Here is a 14,085-nt window from a genome sequence, read left to right on the forward strand (position 1 = left end):
TTTTCTTGTAATGCCCAATTGGACTATTTTGCATGCTCAGTTATCAATGGTGCATTTAATGCTAAACCAGTAAAAGAAATTTTGATTAGAGAGGAAAGTAAGTATTGCATATATTTTCCCCCCCAACCTGCCCCCCCCCGCCCCCATAAAATGAGAAAAAGGTCACACCCCATGGCTTCGCAATGTCTGGAAATTTTGCATTTCTTCGAACCTGAAGCGACCTGGACTTACCTTGTGGTCTCAGCAATGGGGGACAACGTGGATGGTGTAGAAAATAATAATAATAACTTATTGCAGTCATAGACAAGAAAATATCATATTGCATTGCTATGCTACAAATCCAAAAATCTAAAACCTTACATTTAAAAAATTAGTAACAGGACAAATAAAATAGAGATAAAAAACTATCAGCAGTGTAAAACTTGGAGCAGAATTGCTACACTTATTGAGCTTCCTTATCCTTTCCGTCAGCCCTTTTCTTGCTCCGGGCTTTTATCTCACCTGCACAAAAATTGGCCACTTGTTTCGAGATCATGGGTTTTTCATCAATTAATCCTTTATGCAGCCATACCTGCTCAGGACTTCCCGTGAATTTAACTATTATAGGATGGATAAACTTAACCCTCAGACCACTCTAATTTGGGCATCGAAAAAAGACAGGCTTCATTGTCTCCACCTCTTGCAAAGACTCCTGCAAAGGAAAGGAAAGATGTCCCTGACTGGATCTCTGGAGAGGAGTGGGCTGGGGGGTGGGGAGGTGGCATCCTGCTCTGTGCTGCCACCTTGTGGAACAAAAGAAATGTGAACAAATAGATGGTTCTCGGGGAACAAGCAAGCAAAATGTACCATGAATTCTGTGTCGTTGTCGTCCCGTCCCTGTCCCCCACCCCGGCAGCAGTTGAAGTTTTCCATGGCCATTTATGTTTGGCAATTAGCAGCGCGTTCCAGGCTGAAGTGCCCCGCATATTTTTTTTAGTTTTTCACGCTGAACCGTCATTCAGGAAGTGGCTGCGAAGCCGGCACATACCGGCTTTGCATTTCTGAAGAGCCCCTTTAACACGACCTTTGGTGTTTGCTCCGCCCCTGCCTCGAAGAATCCCCTCGAGGAAGCATGCAAAATCACAGCCGCGCGTTAGCTATGCAAACAGCGGTTGCTAATGGAAGGAACGAAGGAGCAGGCAAGTGGGTGTGTGTCTGTAATTTCCTTTTTGCATCGGGACCGTGAATAGGCATTTTAAAGGTAGCATTTAAAAAAAGAGAGCTTTGAGCGAGCATCAAAATTGACCCTGCATAAATGGCCAATGTGTAACAGAAAGAGGCGATGGATGGGGGGTTTGTGGCTCTGCATGGACTGGCAGGTTGTGCGGATGTAGCCACCGAGGTGGGGCTTATCCTGCTGGCCCCAAACTGCATTTAAGCCTTTGGACATTTGGACACCATGAAGGATGGTTTGGAAGGAGACACCCTTGTGGTAGAGAGATGTGTAAGAGTGTGTGTGGAGGGGAGGGGAGCAGGGGTGACCCTGCTGCCTTCTGCTTTGGCTTATGGCCTCCCGGTGACTTACATGGCAGTCCTTTACAGAGTTCCTCCCGTCCAAGTCCATTGAAGTCAGTGGACAAAGACCGAAGTAATTCTGCATAGGATTGCACTGTAGATGCAATAAAATTAAAACAAAAGGTTCCTGTGATGATTTGACATTGTGTATTTTGTCACACGGGAAGGAAGGCAGTATGGTATAGCCCGATCTCGGAACCTAAGCAGGGTCAGCCCTAGTTAGTATTTGGATGGGAGACTACCAAGGAATACCCAGATTGTTATGCAGAGGAAGGCAATGACAAACCACCTCTGTGGTTTGTTTTCAAGACAAGTCACTTGTCTTGAAAACCCCATAAGGGGTAGACATAAGTCAGCTGCAACTTGACAGCACTTTACATACACATTTCTTCACACAACGCATAGTTAAATTGTGGAACTGCCTGCCCCAGGATGTGGTGATGGCTGCCAACTTGGAAGGCTTTAAGAGGGGAGTGTACATATTCATGGAGAAGAAGGCTATCCATGACTACTAGTCAAAACAAATACTAGTCATGATGCACACGTATTCTCTCCAGGATCAGAGGAGCATGCCCATTATATTAGGTGTTTTGGAACACAGGCAGGATAATGCTGCTTGTTTGCGGGCTTCCTAGAGGCACCTGGAACATCAGACGAGCCCAGCTGGATCAGACCAGGGAGGGTCCATCTAGTCCAGCATCCCGTCTCACATGGCAGCCAACCAGTTCCCCTGCAGGGCCAGCAGCAGGGCACAGAGGCCGAGGCTTTCGCTGATGTTGCCTCCTGGCCCTGGGATTCAGAGGTTGACTGCCTCTGACCTTGGAGGTACCCTTTGGTCACCATGGCTGGTAGCCAATGATAGGCCTCTCCTCCATGAATCCATCAAATCCCCTTGCACATTTGCTGCTGTTGTGTAAAGCGTTGTGTGTGTTTAGTGTGACTTGTGTGCAGAAGAGGCATTGAAAGACGGCTCCTTCAGAGGTGGGCTTCCTGCAGGGGGAGAGCTTGCGGGGAAGGGGAGGTATGAGCACTTTCCCACCAATGCGTGCCCAGCAACAGGCTAGGCTATTTATGTGCTGTGTTTCTTCCCCACCCACCCCCTGGGGGTTTTGCGGCTACAGGCAAATTTGAAGAAGTTTATGGAGTATGTGCAGACGCTGAATGCAGAGAAGGTCAGCCGGCTGCTGGAGAAGGGACTGGACCCCAACTTCCACGATCCGGACTCTGGAGGTGAGAACAGTTCTTGATGGGGTGGAGGCTGCAGGACAGTCGGGGAGGTGTCCACTGGGCGCTTCCTAGAGTAGCAAGAAGAAGGGGGCTGTGAACTCAGAGGGCTTGGTCAAAGCGACCATTTGTCCCCTCCCTCCAACCGCTCCCCAAGCCCCTCTTAGATGTCAGGAGGTCAGAAGATGGAGGGTAAGTAAGAAATGAAGTCGTTCCAAGACGGAGAAGAGGAATTGTGGATCTTTGTGGGTGGCTATTCAAGGATAGTGGAAAAGTTCCCATTGGTCCTTTCTGTATCCACAACAACGAGAGTGATGTGTGGAGGCCTTGGTCCCATGGAGTCTGTGCTGTGGGGCTCCTCAGGACTATATTTCACCCCCTCCCCCTTTAACATGTACATGAAACTGCTGGGAGAAGTCATTTGGGGCCTTAGGGTGAGGTGTCATCCCTCTCAAGATGACATCCAATCTCTCTCTCTCTCTCTCTGGCTGACTCGGGATGTCCATTACTCCATCCAGATTAGATGGAACTGAGAGAATCATAAAATTGGAAGGTGTGTTAGAGGTCATCTAGTCCAACCCTCTGCTTAATGCAGGATCAACCTAGAGCATCTCTGATAAGTGCTTGTCCAGCCGCTGCTTGAAGACTGAGCAGAGGATGGACAAACACTTTGTCAGGGATGCTCTAGTCAGATCCTGCCTTGAGCAGGGGGTTGGACTAGATGGCCTCTATGGCCCTTTCTGATTACATGATTCTCTCAGTTCCATCTAATCTGGATGGAGTAATGGATGTCCTGAGTCAGCCATGGCCTGGAGGAGAAGGAAGAAACTGAAGCTCAGTCCTGGCTGTGGATCCATCAGACCTGTGCAGGGGTCCTGGGACTGTACTGAGGGGGGCTACAACCCCCTCCCCGGTCAGTTCCACAGCTTGGAGGACGCTTTGGCACCCGGCTTTTTGGGAGGATGCAGAAGCAGCATCTGTTGTATAGGAAACATCTGCCATCTGGTTTGGGTGCCCCATTACACCCCCCCTCCCCTGCCTGAAACAGCTGGAGTAGCTGCAGAGATCCTGGCTTGATTATGGCAGTGCATTCGGTCATACACAAAGCTGCCTTTGACTAGAAACATCAGCTGGTCCAGAATGCAGGGGACAGGGTCATTATCTGGGAGCTGGGTCTCGCCCTGGGGGACAGCTTACTCCTGCATTTAAAAACCTTACCTTCCGGTCTTATTCTTAGGCTCTTAACCCCGAGAGTCCTGAATACTTTTAGGCCAGGGTGTCGAAAGAGCATCCTTCTCCAGGAACCTGCCTGTCCATTGAGCCAATGAGGCTAGGCCTGCCCGTCTCCAGGTGGGGGCCTGGAGACCTCCCAGGATCACAATTGATCTCCAGCTAACAGAGATCCATTCCCCTGGAGAAAATGGCTGCTTTAGAGGGTGGACTCTATGGCATTATACCTCGCTGAGGTCCCTCACTTCCCCAGACCCTGCCCTCCCCAGGATCTTCCCCCAAAATCTCCAGGCATTTGCCATCTTGGGGTTGGCAACCCTAGATGAGGCCCATCATGTCCAGAAATTAGGTGGGCGGCCACCAGCGAGGAAGTCTTGTCTGCTATGGAACTTCCTCCCCAAAGAGATGTGCCTGGCCCCCTCCTTGCTGTCCCCACCCCAGCTATCTGCAGCTACTCAGTCTAACTGGCATTCATCTTCTCTTATTATTCATGTTGCTGTTTTGCGGTTCTTTGGGGAAAGTAGTTGTATCATTATGAGAGCACTGTGATATTGTTCTCAGCTAATTGTAAGACACTTCAAGGATTTTGTGGGTGTAGTAATACATTTCTAAATTCCCGTATGAAACTACCCGCACACTCCAGTCATCCTCAGAGGCCCTGCTTCAGTTGTCCCCACCATCTGAAACTTGATGAGTGGCAACCCAAGAAAGGGCCTTCTTGGTCATGGCACCAAAACGTTGGACACCCCTGGGAAAGCCGACAGGAGCTGAGAAGCATCCGGTTTGGGCAAACTCAGGGCACATGGACAAAGGGAAAATTGCTTCAGATTGCCCACATGGGAATTACTTGGACATGAAAGGGAATGGGGAAAAAATGCTGGATAGCCACTTAAAGATGCCCAAAGGCACATGCCAGGCAAGTCGAAAGAGAGAAACAGTGTGGAGGTGTTTCTATGCTAATGCTAGAAGCCTCCAAGCAAAAATGGGGGAGAGTGCATGGTTTTAAGGGAAAACATAGATATAGTGAGCATTACAGAAACCTGGTGGAGGGGAGAGAACCAGTGGGATACAGTCATCCCTGGTTACAAACTGTATAGGAATGACAGGGAAGGGCATATTGGAGGGGGTGTTGCTATGTATCTCAAGGAAGGCATAGTGTCTAATAAGCTAGAGACCATAAAAAGGGCAGACTCGTCCAGAGAATCCTTATGGGTGACGATTCCGGGACCCAAAGGAGATTTAGTACTGGGGACGTTCTATCGGCCCCCTGACCAAATGGCGCAGGGTGATCTTGAGATGGAGAATGAAATTAGGGAAGCATGTAAAGGTAATGAAGTAGTAATAATGGGAGACTTCAACTTCCCTCATATTGATTGGATAAATGTATGCTCCAGTCAAGCCAAAGAGATAAAAAATTTAGACATCCTAAATGACTGTGCCCTCGAACAGTTGGTCATAGACCCAACCAGAGGGGAGGCGATCCTGGATTTAATACTCTGTGGTGCTGCCAGTGATTTAGTGTGGGATGTGGATGTAGTTGAGCCAGTTGGCAATAGTGATCACAATGGCATCAAATTTAATTTATATGTAAGTGGGAAAGTGGCTGGGAAATCTCACACAATTACCTTTGACTTTAAAAGAGGGAACTTCTCTAAAATGAGAAAACTGGTAAAGAGGAAGTTGAAAGGAACAGTTAGGAGGGTTAAATCTCTTGAAAAGCCTTGGGGGTTACTCAAGTCCACATTACTAGAGGCTCAGCTAGCTTGTACACCGCAGGTCAGGAAAGGTAGTAATAAGTCCAAGAGGTCACCACCATGGCTAACAGGTAAGGTGAAGGAAGCAATTAGAGAAAAAAAGTCTTCCTTCAGAGACTGGAAGGTTTGCCCAAACGAGGCGAACAGAAGCAAACACAAAGTTGCACAAAGGAAATGCAAGCAGATAATTAGAGATGCAAAAAAAGATTTTGAGGGGCATATTGCGAAACACATCAAAACAAACAATAAGAAATTCTTTAAGTATATTAGGAAACCAGCTAGGGAAGCAGTTGGGCTATTGGATTGCAATGGGAGTAAAGGAACTCTAATGGAGGATAAAGCGATTGCGGAAAAAATAAATGAATTCTTCTCATCTGTCTTCACTGCTGAAGATACAGGGCAGATTCCTTCTCCTGAACAGAGATTTTGGAGAGGGGAAAATGAGGAACTGAGGCAAATAGTGGTAACAAGGCAGGAAGTCCTAGAACGTCTAGACAAACTGCAAACTAACAAGTCACAGTGACCAGACGGTATTCATCCTAGAGTTCTTCAAGAACTCAAATGGGAAATTGCTGAACTTCTAACAAAGATATGTAATATGTCCCTTCGATCAGCCTCTGTACCAGAGGACTGGAGAATGGCCAATGTCACACCCATTTTTAAAAAAGGTTCCAGGGGGGACCCAGGAAATTACAGGCCAGTTAGCTTGACGTCTGTTCCGGGTAAATTAGTGGAAAGCATTATTAAAGATAGAATTGTCAAGCATATAGAAGGGCAAGGTCTGCTGGGCAAACCCCAACATGGCTTCTGTAAGGGTAGGTCCTGTCTCACTAACCTATTAGAGTTTTTTGAAAGCGTCAGTAAGCATGTAGACAGGAATGAGCCTGTGGATATTGTGTATTTGGATTTCCAAAAAGCTTTTGACAAAGTCCCCCACCAAAGACTGCTAAGCAAACTTCATAGTCACGGGATAAGAGGACAAGTCCTCTTATGGATTGAGAGCTGGCTGAAAAATAGGAAGCAGAGAGTAGGAATCAATGGTCAGTTCTCCCAATAGCGGGATGTGAGCAGTGGGGCGCCTCAGGGATCTGTGTTGGGACCGGTGCTTTTCAACCTGTTCATCAATGACCTGGAGTTGGGGTGAAACAGTGAAGTAGCCAAGTTTGCAGATGACACCAAATTATTTAGGGTGGTTAAAACAAAATCGGACTGTGAAGAGCTCCAGAAGGATCTCTGCATACTGGAAGAATGGGCATTAAAATGGCAAATGAGATTCAATGTGAGTAAGTGTAAAGTGATGCATATTGGGGCAAAAAATCCCACCTTCACATATACACTGATGGGATCTGTGCTGGCAGCGACAGACCAAGAAAGGGATCTTGGGGTGGTAGTGGATAGCTCAATGAAGATGTCAACCCAGTGTGCGGCTGCTGTGAAAAAGGCAAATTCCATGCTGGCTATAATTAGACGAGGAATAGAGAATAAAACTGCTGATATCATACTGCCCTTGTACAAATCTATGGTGATTTGCAATACTTGCAATACTGTGTACAGTTCTGGTCACCACACCTAAAAAAGGATATTACAGAGCTTGAGAAGGTGTAGAAAAGAGCAACCAAAATGATTAGGGGACTGCAGCAACTGTCCAATGGGGAGCGGTTAGGATGCTTAGGGCTGTTTAGCTTGGAAAGAAGGCGGCAGAGGGGAGACATGATAGAGGTCTATAAAATTATGCATAGTTTGGAGAGAGTGGACAGGGAGAAGTTTTTCTCCTTCTCCCATAATACTAGAACGCGGGGTCATCTGCTAAAGCTGGAGGGTGAGAGATTCAAAACAGATAAAAGGAAGTATTTTTTCACACAACGCATAGTTAAATGGTGGAACTCCCTGCCCCAGGATGTGATGATGGCTGCCAACTTGGAAGGCTTTAAGAGGGGAGTGGACATGTTCATGGAGGAGAGGGCTATTCATGGCTACTAGTAAAAATGGATACTAGTCATGATGCATCCCTATTCTCTCCAGGATCAGAGGAGCATGCCTATTATTTTGGGTGCTGTGGAACACAGGCAGGATGGTGCTGCTGCACTCGTCTTGTTTGTGGGCTTCCTGGAGGCACCTGGTTGGCCTCTGTGTGAACAGACTGCTAGACTTGATGGGCCGGGTCTGATCCAGCAGGGCCTTTCTTATGTTCTTATGAGATTCATCTGTTTCCCTCCATTGGTGTCTTTCGCCAGCATATGATGACTTTTTTTTTGTTTCGTCTGACATAACCCCAATAATGGTTATGGGCACTGCTTCTAGTGTTGTTTGCTTATGTGTTTCTAACTGGATTATTTTACAATTTTAACGGTATTTTTAATTGCTCAAATGTTTTAATGTTTTTACGTTCACCACCTTGGGACCTTGATCAGGTGGAAAGGAGGCATAAAAATGATAATGATGATGATGATGATAATAATAATAATGATGATGAAGATGTAGAATGAAGATGTAGATGAAGAAGATGAAGCAGAAGATGATGAAGATGATGATGAAGAAGATGGTGCTAATGAAGATGATGATGATAAAGATGATGATGAAAATGAAGAAAAGAAAGGTGATGATGAAGATGATGATGAAGATGAGGAAGAAGATGAAGAAGAAGATTATGATGAAGAAGATGATGATGAAGCAGAAGATATTGGTGAAGATGATGATGGTGGTGGTGGTGGTGCACTTGGGACAGGGATCTGAAAAGCAGGGGCTCCACAGCAGCATTCTGGGGAGCAATTCCCGGCATAAAGGGCTGTGTGGGAGGCACGACCGGGATTCTGAGGACAACAACTAGGAAACCTTCCAAAACGGAGGGGGTGGTTTGGGGTGGAACTGGAGGAAGGGAGATTCCGCAAGGAGGGCCCGGAGCAAAGCAGGACAGAGCCAGGAGAGGAGGATCCAGGACAGGAACTGAGCAAGAAAGACTTGCTGGGGAAGCCTCAGCTGTATCTAACATTTCAAGAACATGAAACACATATCATTTCAATTAATGGTGGGCTTATAAAACCCCACAATGTGGTGTCTTTATGAAGCGTATGAATCCTTTTGCTTATTCAAGCGCTCCGTCGGTATGAATACACCATGGCTGGAGGTAGAGCTGACTCTCTTTCCTCCTTGGGCAATGGCAGCGCGTCTCCTTGCCAGCTAGCAAATGAAACAAAACCTGAAAATTGGAAGCCTCAAGATTGCAGTATGCAAAAAAGATCATTCGGCGGGCTTTGAAAGAGTCTCAACACTGTTGGTTATTAAGAGCAGAAATGTGTGTTTCTCAGGAAAGGAATGAGCGTTGCTGCGACGCCTGGAGCCTTGCCTTGTTGATCATTCTGGATGAGGAGGTTGTCCATCTTTTCCCCATCCTTCCCAGCAAGGAGGGCGGCCGGTTGTCTCCCAGCCCCACTTGTGGGCCTCTGGAAGCAGAATGCTGGTCTAACTTGGCGTTCTGTCTGATCCAGCAGGACTCTTCTTATGGGGAGAGGGATCCTCTGAACATCCCTTGAATGTTGACCTCCGCTGTCCAGCACCAACAGAAAAGGTGTGTGGTGGTCCATGAGGTGGGATTTGGGAGTCCTCGCAGCCGACCAGTCGAGAACCCCGCAAGGCCTGCTGCAGCGTGGCTCCGGCTTTCTGCCCTGCATCTCCTTGGGACGGCTGCAGCTCCTGAACTCCAGTGAAATGGCTATAAGCGGCATCCCATCCAGGGTGTTTTTCTTGCTACAAAATGCTTCAGCTCCCAAACATGGCTGGAAATGTCTTCTCCAGCACCAGGTCATTGGTCTACCTTGCTCAGTTGTACCTGCAAGTGGCTTTCTGGAGTCTGTTCGAGCTCTGCTTTCCTCTATTTTGCCTGGCCTTTTTGCATACTGGATGGGGGATACACTTCTGGGCAGCAGTGTGTGTGAGCAAGATCTTGGGGTACAGGTGGACCGTAAGTTAAATATGAGCAGCCAGTGTGATGCAGCAACAACAACAAAAAGCTAATGTGATCTTGGGGTGCATCAACAGAGGCATAACATCCAAATCGCAAGATGTCATAGTTCTGCTGTACACCACATTGGACAGGCCACACACCTGGAGTATTGTGTGCAGTTTGGGAGGCCTCACTTCATAAAGGATGTGGGCAGAATCGAGCGGGTGCAGAGGAGAGCAACAGGGATGATCAGGGGCCTGGAGACCGAGCCCTGCGAGGAAAGGCTGAGGGAGTTGGGAATGTTTAGTCTGGAGGAGGTTGAGGGGGGGGACAGGATTGCTCTCTTGAAGTATTTGGAGGGCTGTCACTTAGAGGAGGGCAGGGAGCTGTTTCTGTTGGCAGCAAAGGATAAGACTCAATAATGAGTTTAAATTGCAGTTGGAGAGGTACCAGCTGGATATTAGGGGAAAATGTTTTACAGTAAGAGTAGTTCAGCAGTGGAATCAGCTGCCTGGGGAGGTGGTGAGCTCCCCCTCAGTGGCGGTCTTTAAGCAGAAGTTGGACAAGCACTTGTCAGGGATGCTCTGATCCTGCATTGAGCCAGGGGTTGGATGAGGTGGCCTCTATGGCCCCTTCCAACTCTGTGATTCTATGATTTTATGCCCTGCGAAGCTCTGTCCCTGAGCTCTGGTCGCAGTGCTGCTTCTCTTGCACTTCCCGCATGCTTCTCAAATTGCCTCCATGCTCCCATAAAGCACTGTGGAATGTCTGACCAAAATGCCAGCTTTCTATAGTGGGAGAGATTCTGTCCTCGCGTTTATTTCTCCAGTGGGTTGTTAGTCGCTCAGCTGTTAAAAAAACGGCTGTCCCTTTGAGCTCCAGAAGGGTTTTGTCAATCACATGAAGGGCTGCTAGCGACAGGTTTCTGCCCACCGAGCGGCTACTCAGAGATGCTGAACATGAAGCTCTTTATCGCGTCTGTGGAGCAGAGAGGCTTCTCTGGGACCTGCACTTGTGAGCTCATAAACCTTTATGGGCCAGAAATAATTTGACCCACACTGCACCTGATGCATCATGCAGAGGGAAAGCGCCGACACCGAGGTTTGTGCAGAAGACTGTAGAAAGCACTGGAGTGCTGAAGAGAAGGCTGCTTGGCCCCTCCTGCTCTGCTCCGCCACAGAGCTTTCAAATGCAGATTTGTGAAGGAGGCAGACACCCCAACTCCCCCTGCGACTGAGGTTCCTATTGTCCCTGGTACTGAGTTGGGTATAACTTTGTCCTGATCGTTTAAAACTGGAAAACAGCCCCAAGAGATAGCAAACTGGAGACCCGATGAAGAGGAAGAAGAGAAGAAAAAGAGTTGGTTTTTATACCCCACTTTTCTTTACCATAAGGAGTCTCGAAGTGGCTTACAGTTGCCTTCCCTCCCCACCTTCCCGCAACAGGCACCCTGTGAGGGCTGAGAGAGTTCGGAGAGAACTGTGACTGGCCCAAGGTCACCCAGCTGGCTTCATGTGGAGGAGTGGGGAAACCAAGCTGGTTCTCCAGATTAGATTCTGCCACTTTTAACTACTACACTACTCTGGTTCCCTGGACAAGTTGCTTCAAAGGCTGCGGTCCCACTTGATGGTTAAAAGAATTGAGCCAGGCTGGGAAGAGGAGGTGCTAAATGTTTCGGTGGGAGAATGGCGTGGCCTCTGCTTGGAAAAATGCAGTCATCAGAACCTACTTGAAGAAGGGATTCCTGGACCTGAAGGACCAAAGTAGCTTCCACCCAGCAGTGAATGCTTCTCTTTTGAGCAAGGTGCGCAAACAGGTGAGGTGTGCACAGCATCGAGCAGTCTTGGGGGACACGGATCCATCCTTCTTGCAAGCCTCAGACAAGAGCAGGCACCATCAGATTATTCACTTCAATCAACAGAAGCCCCTCCCACTAGGACAATGTGCTACAGCATGCATCATGTGCTAGAAGCTAGAAAGCTTCAGACACACAGAAAAACCCTAGACAGTTGAAGAAGCGCCCAGCCCCCAAGCATACACATTTGGCCTCCTCTTGGCTTCTTGCACCCATTCCACAGTTAGCACCCATGCTGTTCCCATGCTCCAGAAACTGCGGTCTGCTTTCTTAGAGGCTTGGCCTTGGATTAATTCCCACCCTCCTGCTTGAGGCTTGCCTGGCACCTGGCCTAATTTCTTTCAGGTACCAGGCCAAAACCCTCTTTTGCCCAGGCTTTTAACTAAGGGGTTTGTTTATCTTTTTAAATTGTTTTTATGGCTGAGAATTGTCTTCTGCGTTTAATGGCTGTTTTGTTTGTATGCTCTGGCTTGTTTTCAGTGGCTAGTTTTTTTAATGACTGTGTGTGTGTGTGTGTGTGTGTGTGTGTGTGTGTGTGTGTTGCTTTAGCTGTGAGCCAACTCAGGAAGGTCTCTGAAGAGGTGACATACAACTTTTGGGAATAAATGAAATTAGCTTCCGGCATGCCAGAAAACGTTGCCAGCCAACACACCTTGGATGGAAACATTCCCTCTTCCTGCTTCCCCCCAAATCTTGTATCCTGATTTCCTGCTGTTTCCCGGGAAGCCCAGCATGGTCTGCTTGTGGCTCCCAGATGTTTCCCACCCTGCTGCTGTTCAGGTGCGTGGGGGGCCAGGTGTTCAGTTCTCCCTGAACAGCCCCTGATCAGCTCCCTGATCAGCTGGAGAGCCAGGGTGGTATAGTGGTTAAGAGCGGTGGTTAGGAGCAGCAGACTCTAATCTTGAGAACAGGGTTCGATTCCCCACTCCTCCACATGAAGCCAGCTGAGTGACCTTGGGCTAGTCATACTCTCTCAGTCCCGCCTACCTAGCAGGGTGTCTGGGGAAGGGAAGGCAATTGTAAGTTGGTTTGGTTCTCCCTTAAGTGGTAGAGAAAGTTGGCATATAAAAACCCACTCCTCTTCTTCCTTATTGCCCCTGGAAGGTATGTGTGTGTGTTTACACATGAGGAATAAAAGGGTACATATAAAATGTTGTCTCTTGGGATGTTGGTAAATGGAGATTCTCTTAGAGGGAGACAGCTATTTGGCCCATGTAACTCCTTCAGAAGAAGAAGAAGTGTTGGTTTTTATATACCGACTTTATCTCCCACTTAAGGGAGAATCAAACTGGCTTACAATCACCTTCCCTTCCCCACAACAGACACTCTGTGAGGTAGGTGGGGCTGAGAGAGTTCAGAGAGAACTGTGACTAGCCCAAGGTCACTCAGCAGGCTTCATGTGGAGGAGTGGGGAATCAAACCTAGTTCACCAGATTAGTGTCTGCTACTTATTTGGAGGAGTGGGGGAATCAAACCCGGTTCTCCAGATCAGAGTCCACCGCTCCAAAGCACCGCTCTTAACTGCTACACCACACTGGCTTTCAGGTGATCCAGTACCCCCCCCAATTCCCCCTGCCCCTTCCTCTGCCCCAACGCTTGTATGTCTTGCAGATGTTGCAAACTTTCTGGTATATGGAACCTTGGACTTCTGTGCGCTGTGCAGCTCCCAACACGATAATGGCACAAGAAAAATGCAAAAAGGGGCCCTGCTAATTGTGTGCGTGTGTGTTAAGTGCTGTCGTTGCTTATGGTGACCCTATGAATTAATGGCCTCCAAAACGTCTTCTCGTTAACAGCCTTGCTCAGGTCTTGCAAACTGATGCTAATGATAGGTTGGATTTTGAGGCACGTCCACATAGCTGGCATCATATCTGCTTGGGATGCCCGCGGGTGAATGAAGCGCAGTCAGAAAGTAACGTCAACATCCCAACACATATTTTAATGCCTCTAGAATAATTAGAGTGCTAAAAACAATGACCATTGGTGGAAATGATCGCTTTTCTAGGGCCCAGGCTGTTTGCTTTTCACTCCTGTATAAGGTGAGAGAAAGGCGAATGGTCTTCCCAAAATGAAAGGTGGGGCCAAAGCTGATGAGACTCAATACACCTGTCAGGAAGGGTCCTTTGAGATCTCTCTCAGTCAGAGACCAGGGAGATCAGATTTCCAAGATAGAGAATCATAGAGTTGAAAGGGACCACCAGGGTCATCTAGTCCAACCCCCTGCACAATGCAGGAAATTCACAACTACCTCCACCCCCAGTGACCCCCACTACATGCCCAGATGACGACCAAGATGCCCTCCCTCTCATCATCTGCCTATGGTCATGGAATCAGCATTGCTGACAGATGGCCATCTAGCCTCTTCCTGAAAACCTCCAGGGAAGGAGTGCTTACCAACAAAACTTGAATGGATTAAAGACATCGAATACATGTACAAGCCGTAATAAAGAGTTTTGCAGACTTTTCCCCACTGAAATGCACAGAAGGTGACCCAAGGGCCATTTCTGTGCCGCCCTCTGGCTGGCTGG

The 14,085-nt window shown here is 47.9% G+C and overlaps 1 protein-coding gene across 1 annotated transcript in view; it reads left to right on the forward strand.

Moving 5' to 3' along the window:
- Window positions 1-14,085, forward strand: part of SHANK3 (SH3 and multiple ankyrin repeat domains 3) — a 348,499-nt gene that overhangs the window by 95,554 nt on the left and 238,860 nt on the right. Inside the window, exon 4 of the mRNA XM_056846670.1 lies at window positions 2,676-2,784. Within this exon, the coding sequence (XP_056702648.1) occupies window positions 2,676-2,784 (109 nt within the window). The remainder of the gene's footprint in view (window positions 1-2,675; window positions 2,785-14,085) is intronic.

The sequence above is a fragment of the Euleptes europaea genome, chromosome 3 (assembly GCF_029931775.1).
Source record: "Euleptes europaea isolate rEulEur1 chromosome 3, rEulEur1.hap1, whole genome shotgun sequence".
Classification (NCBI taxonomy): domain Eukaryota; kingdom Metazoa; phylum Chordata; class Lepidosauria; order Squamata; family Sphaerodactylidae; genus Euleptes; species Euleptes europaea.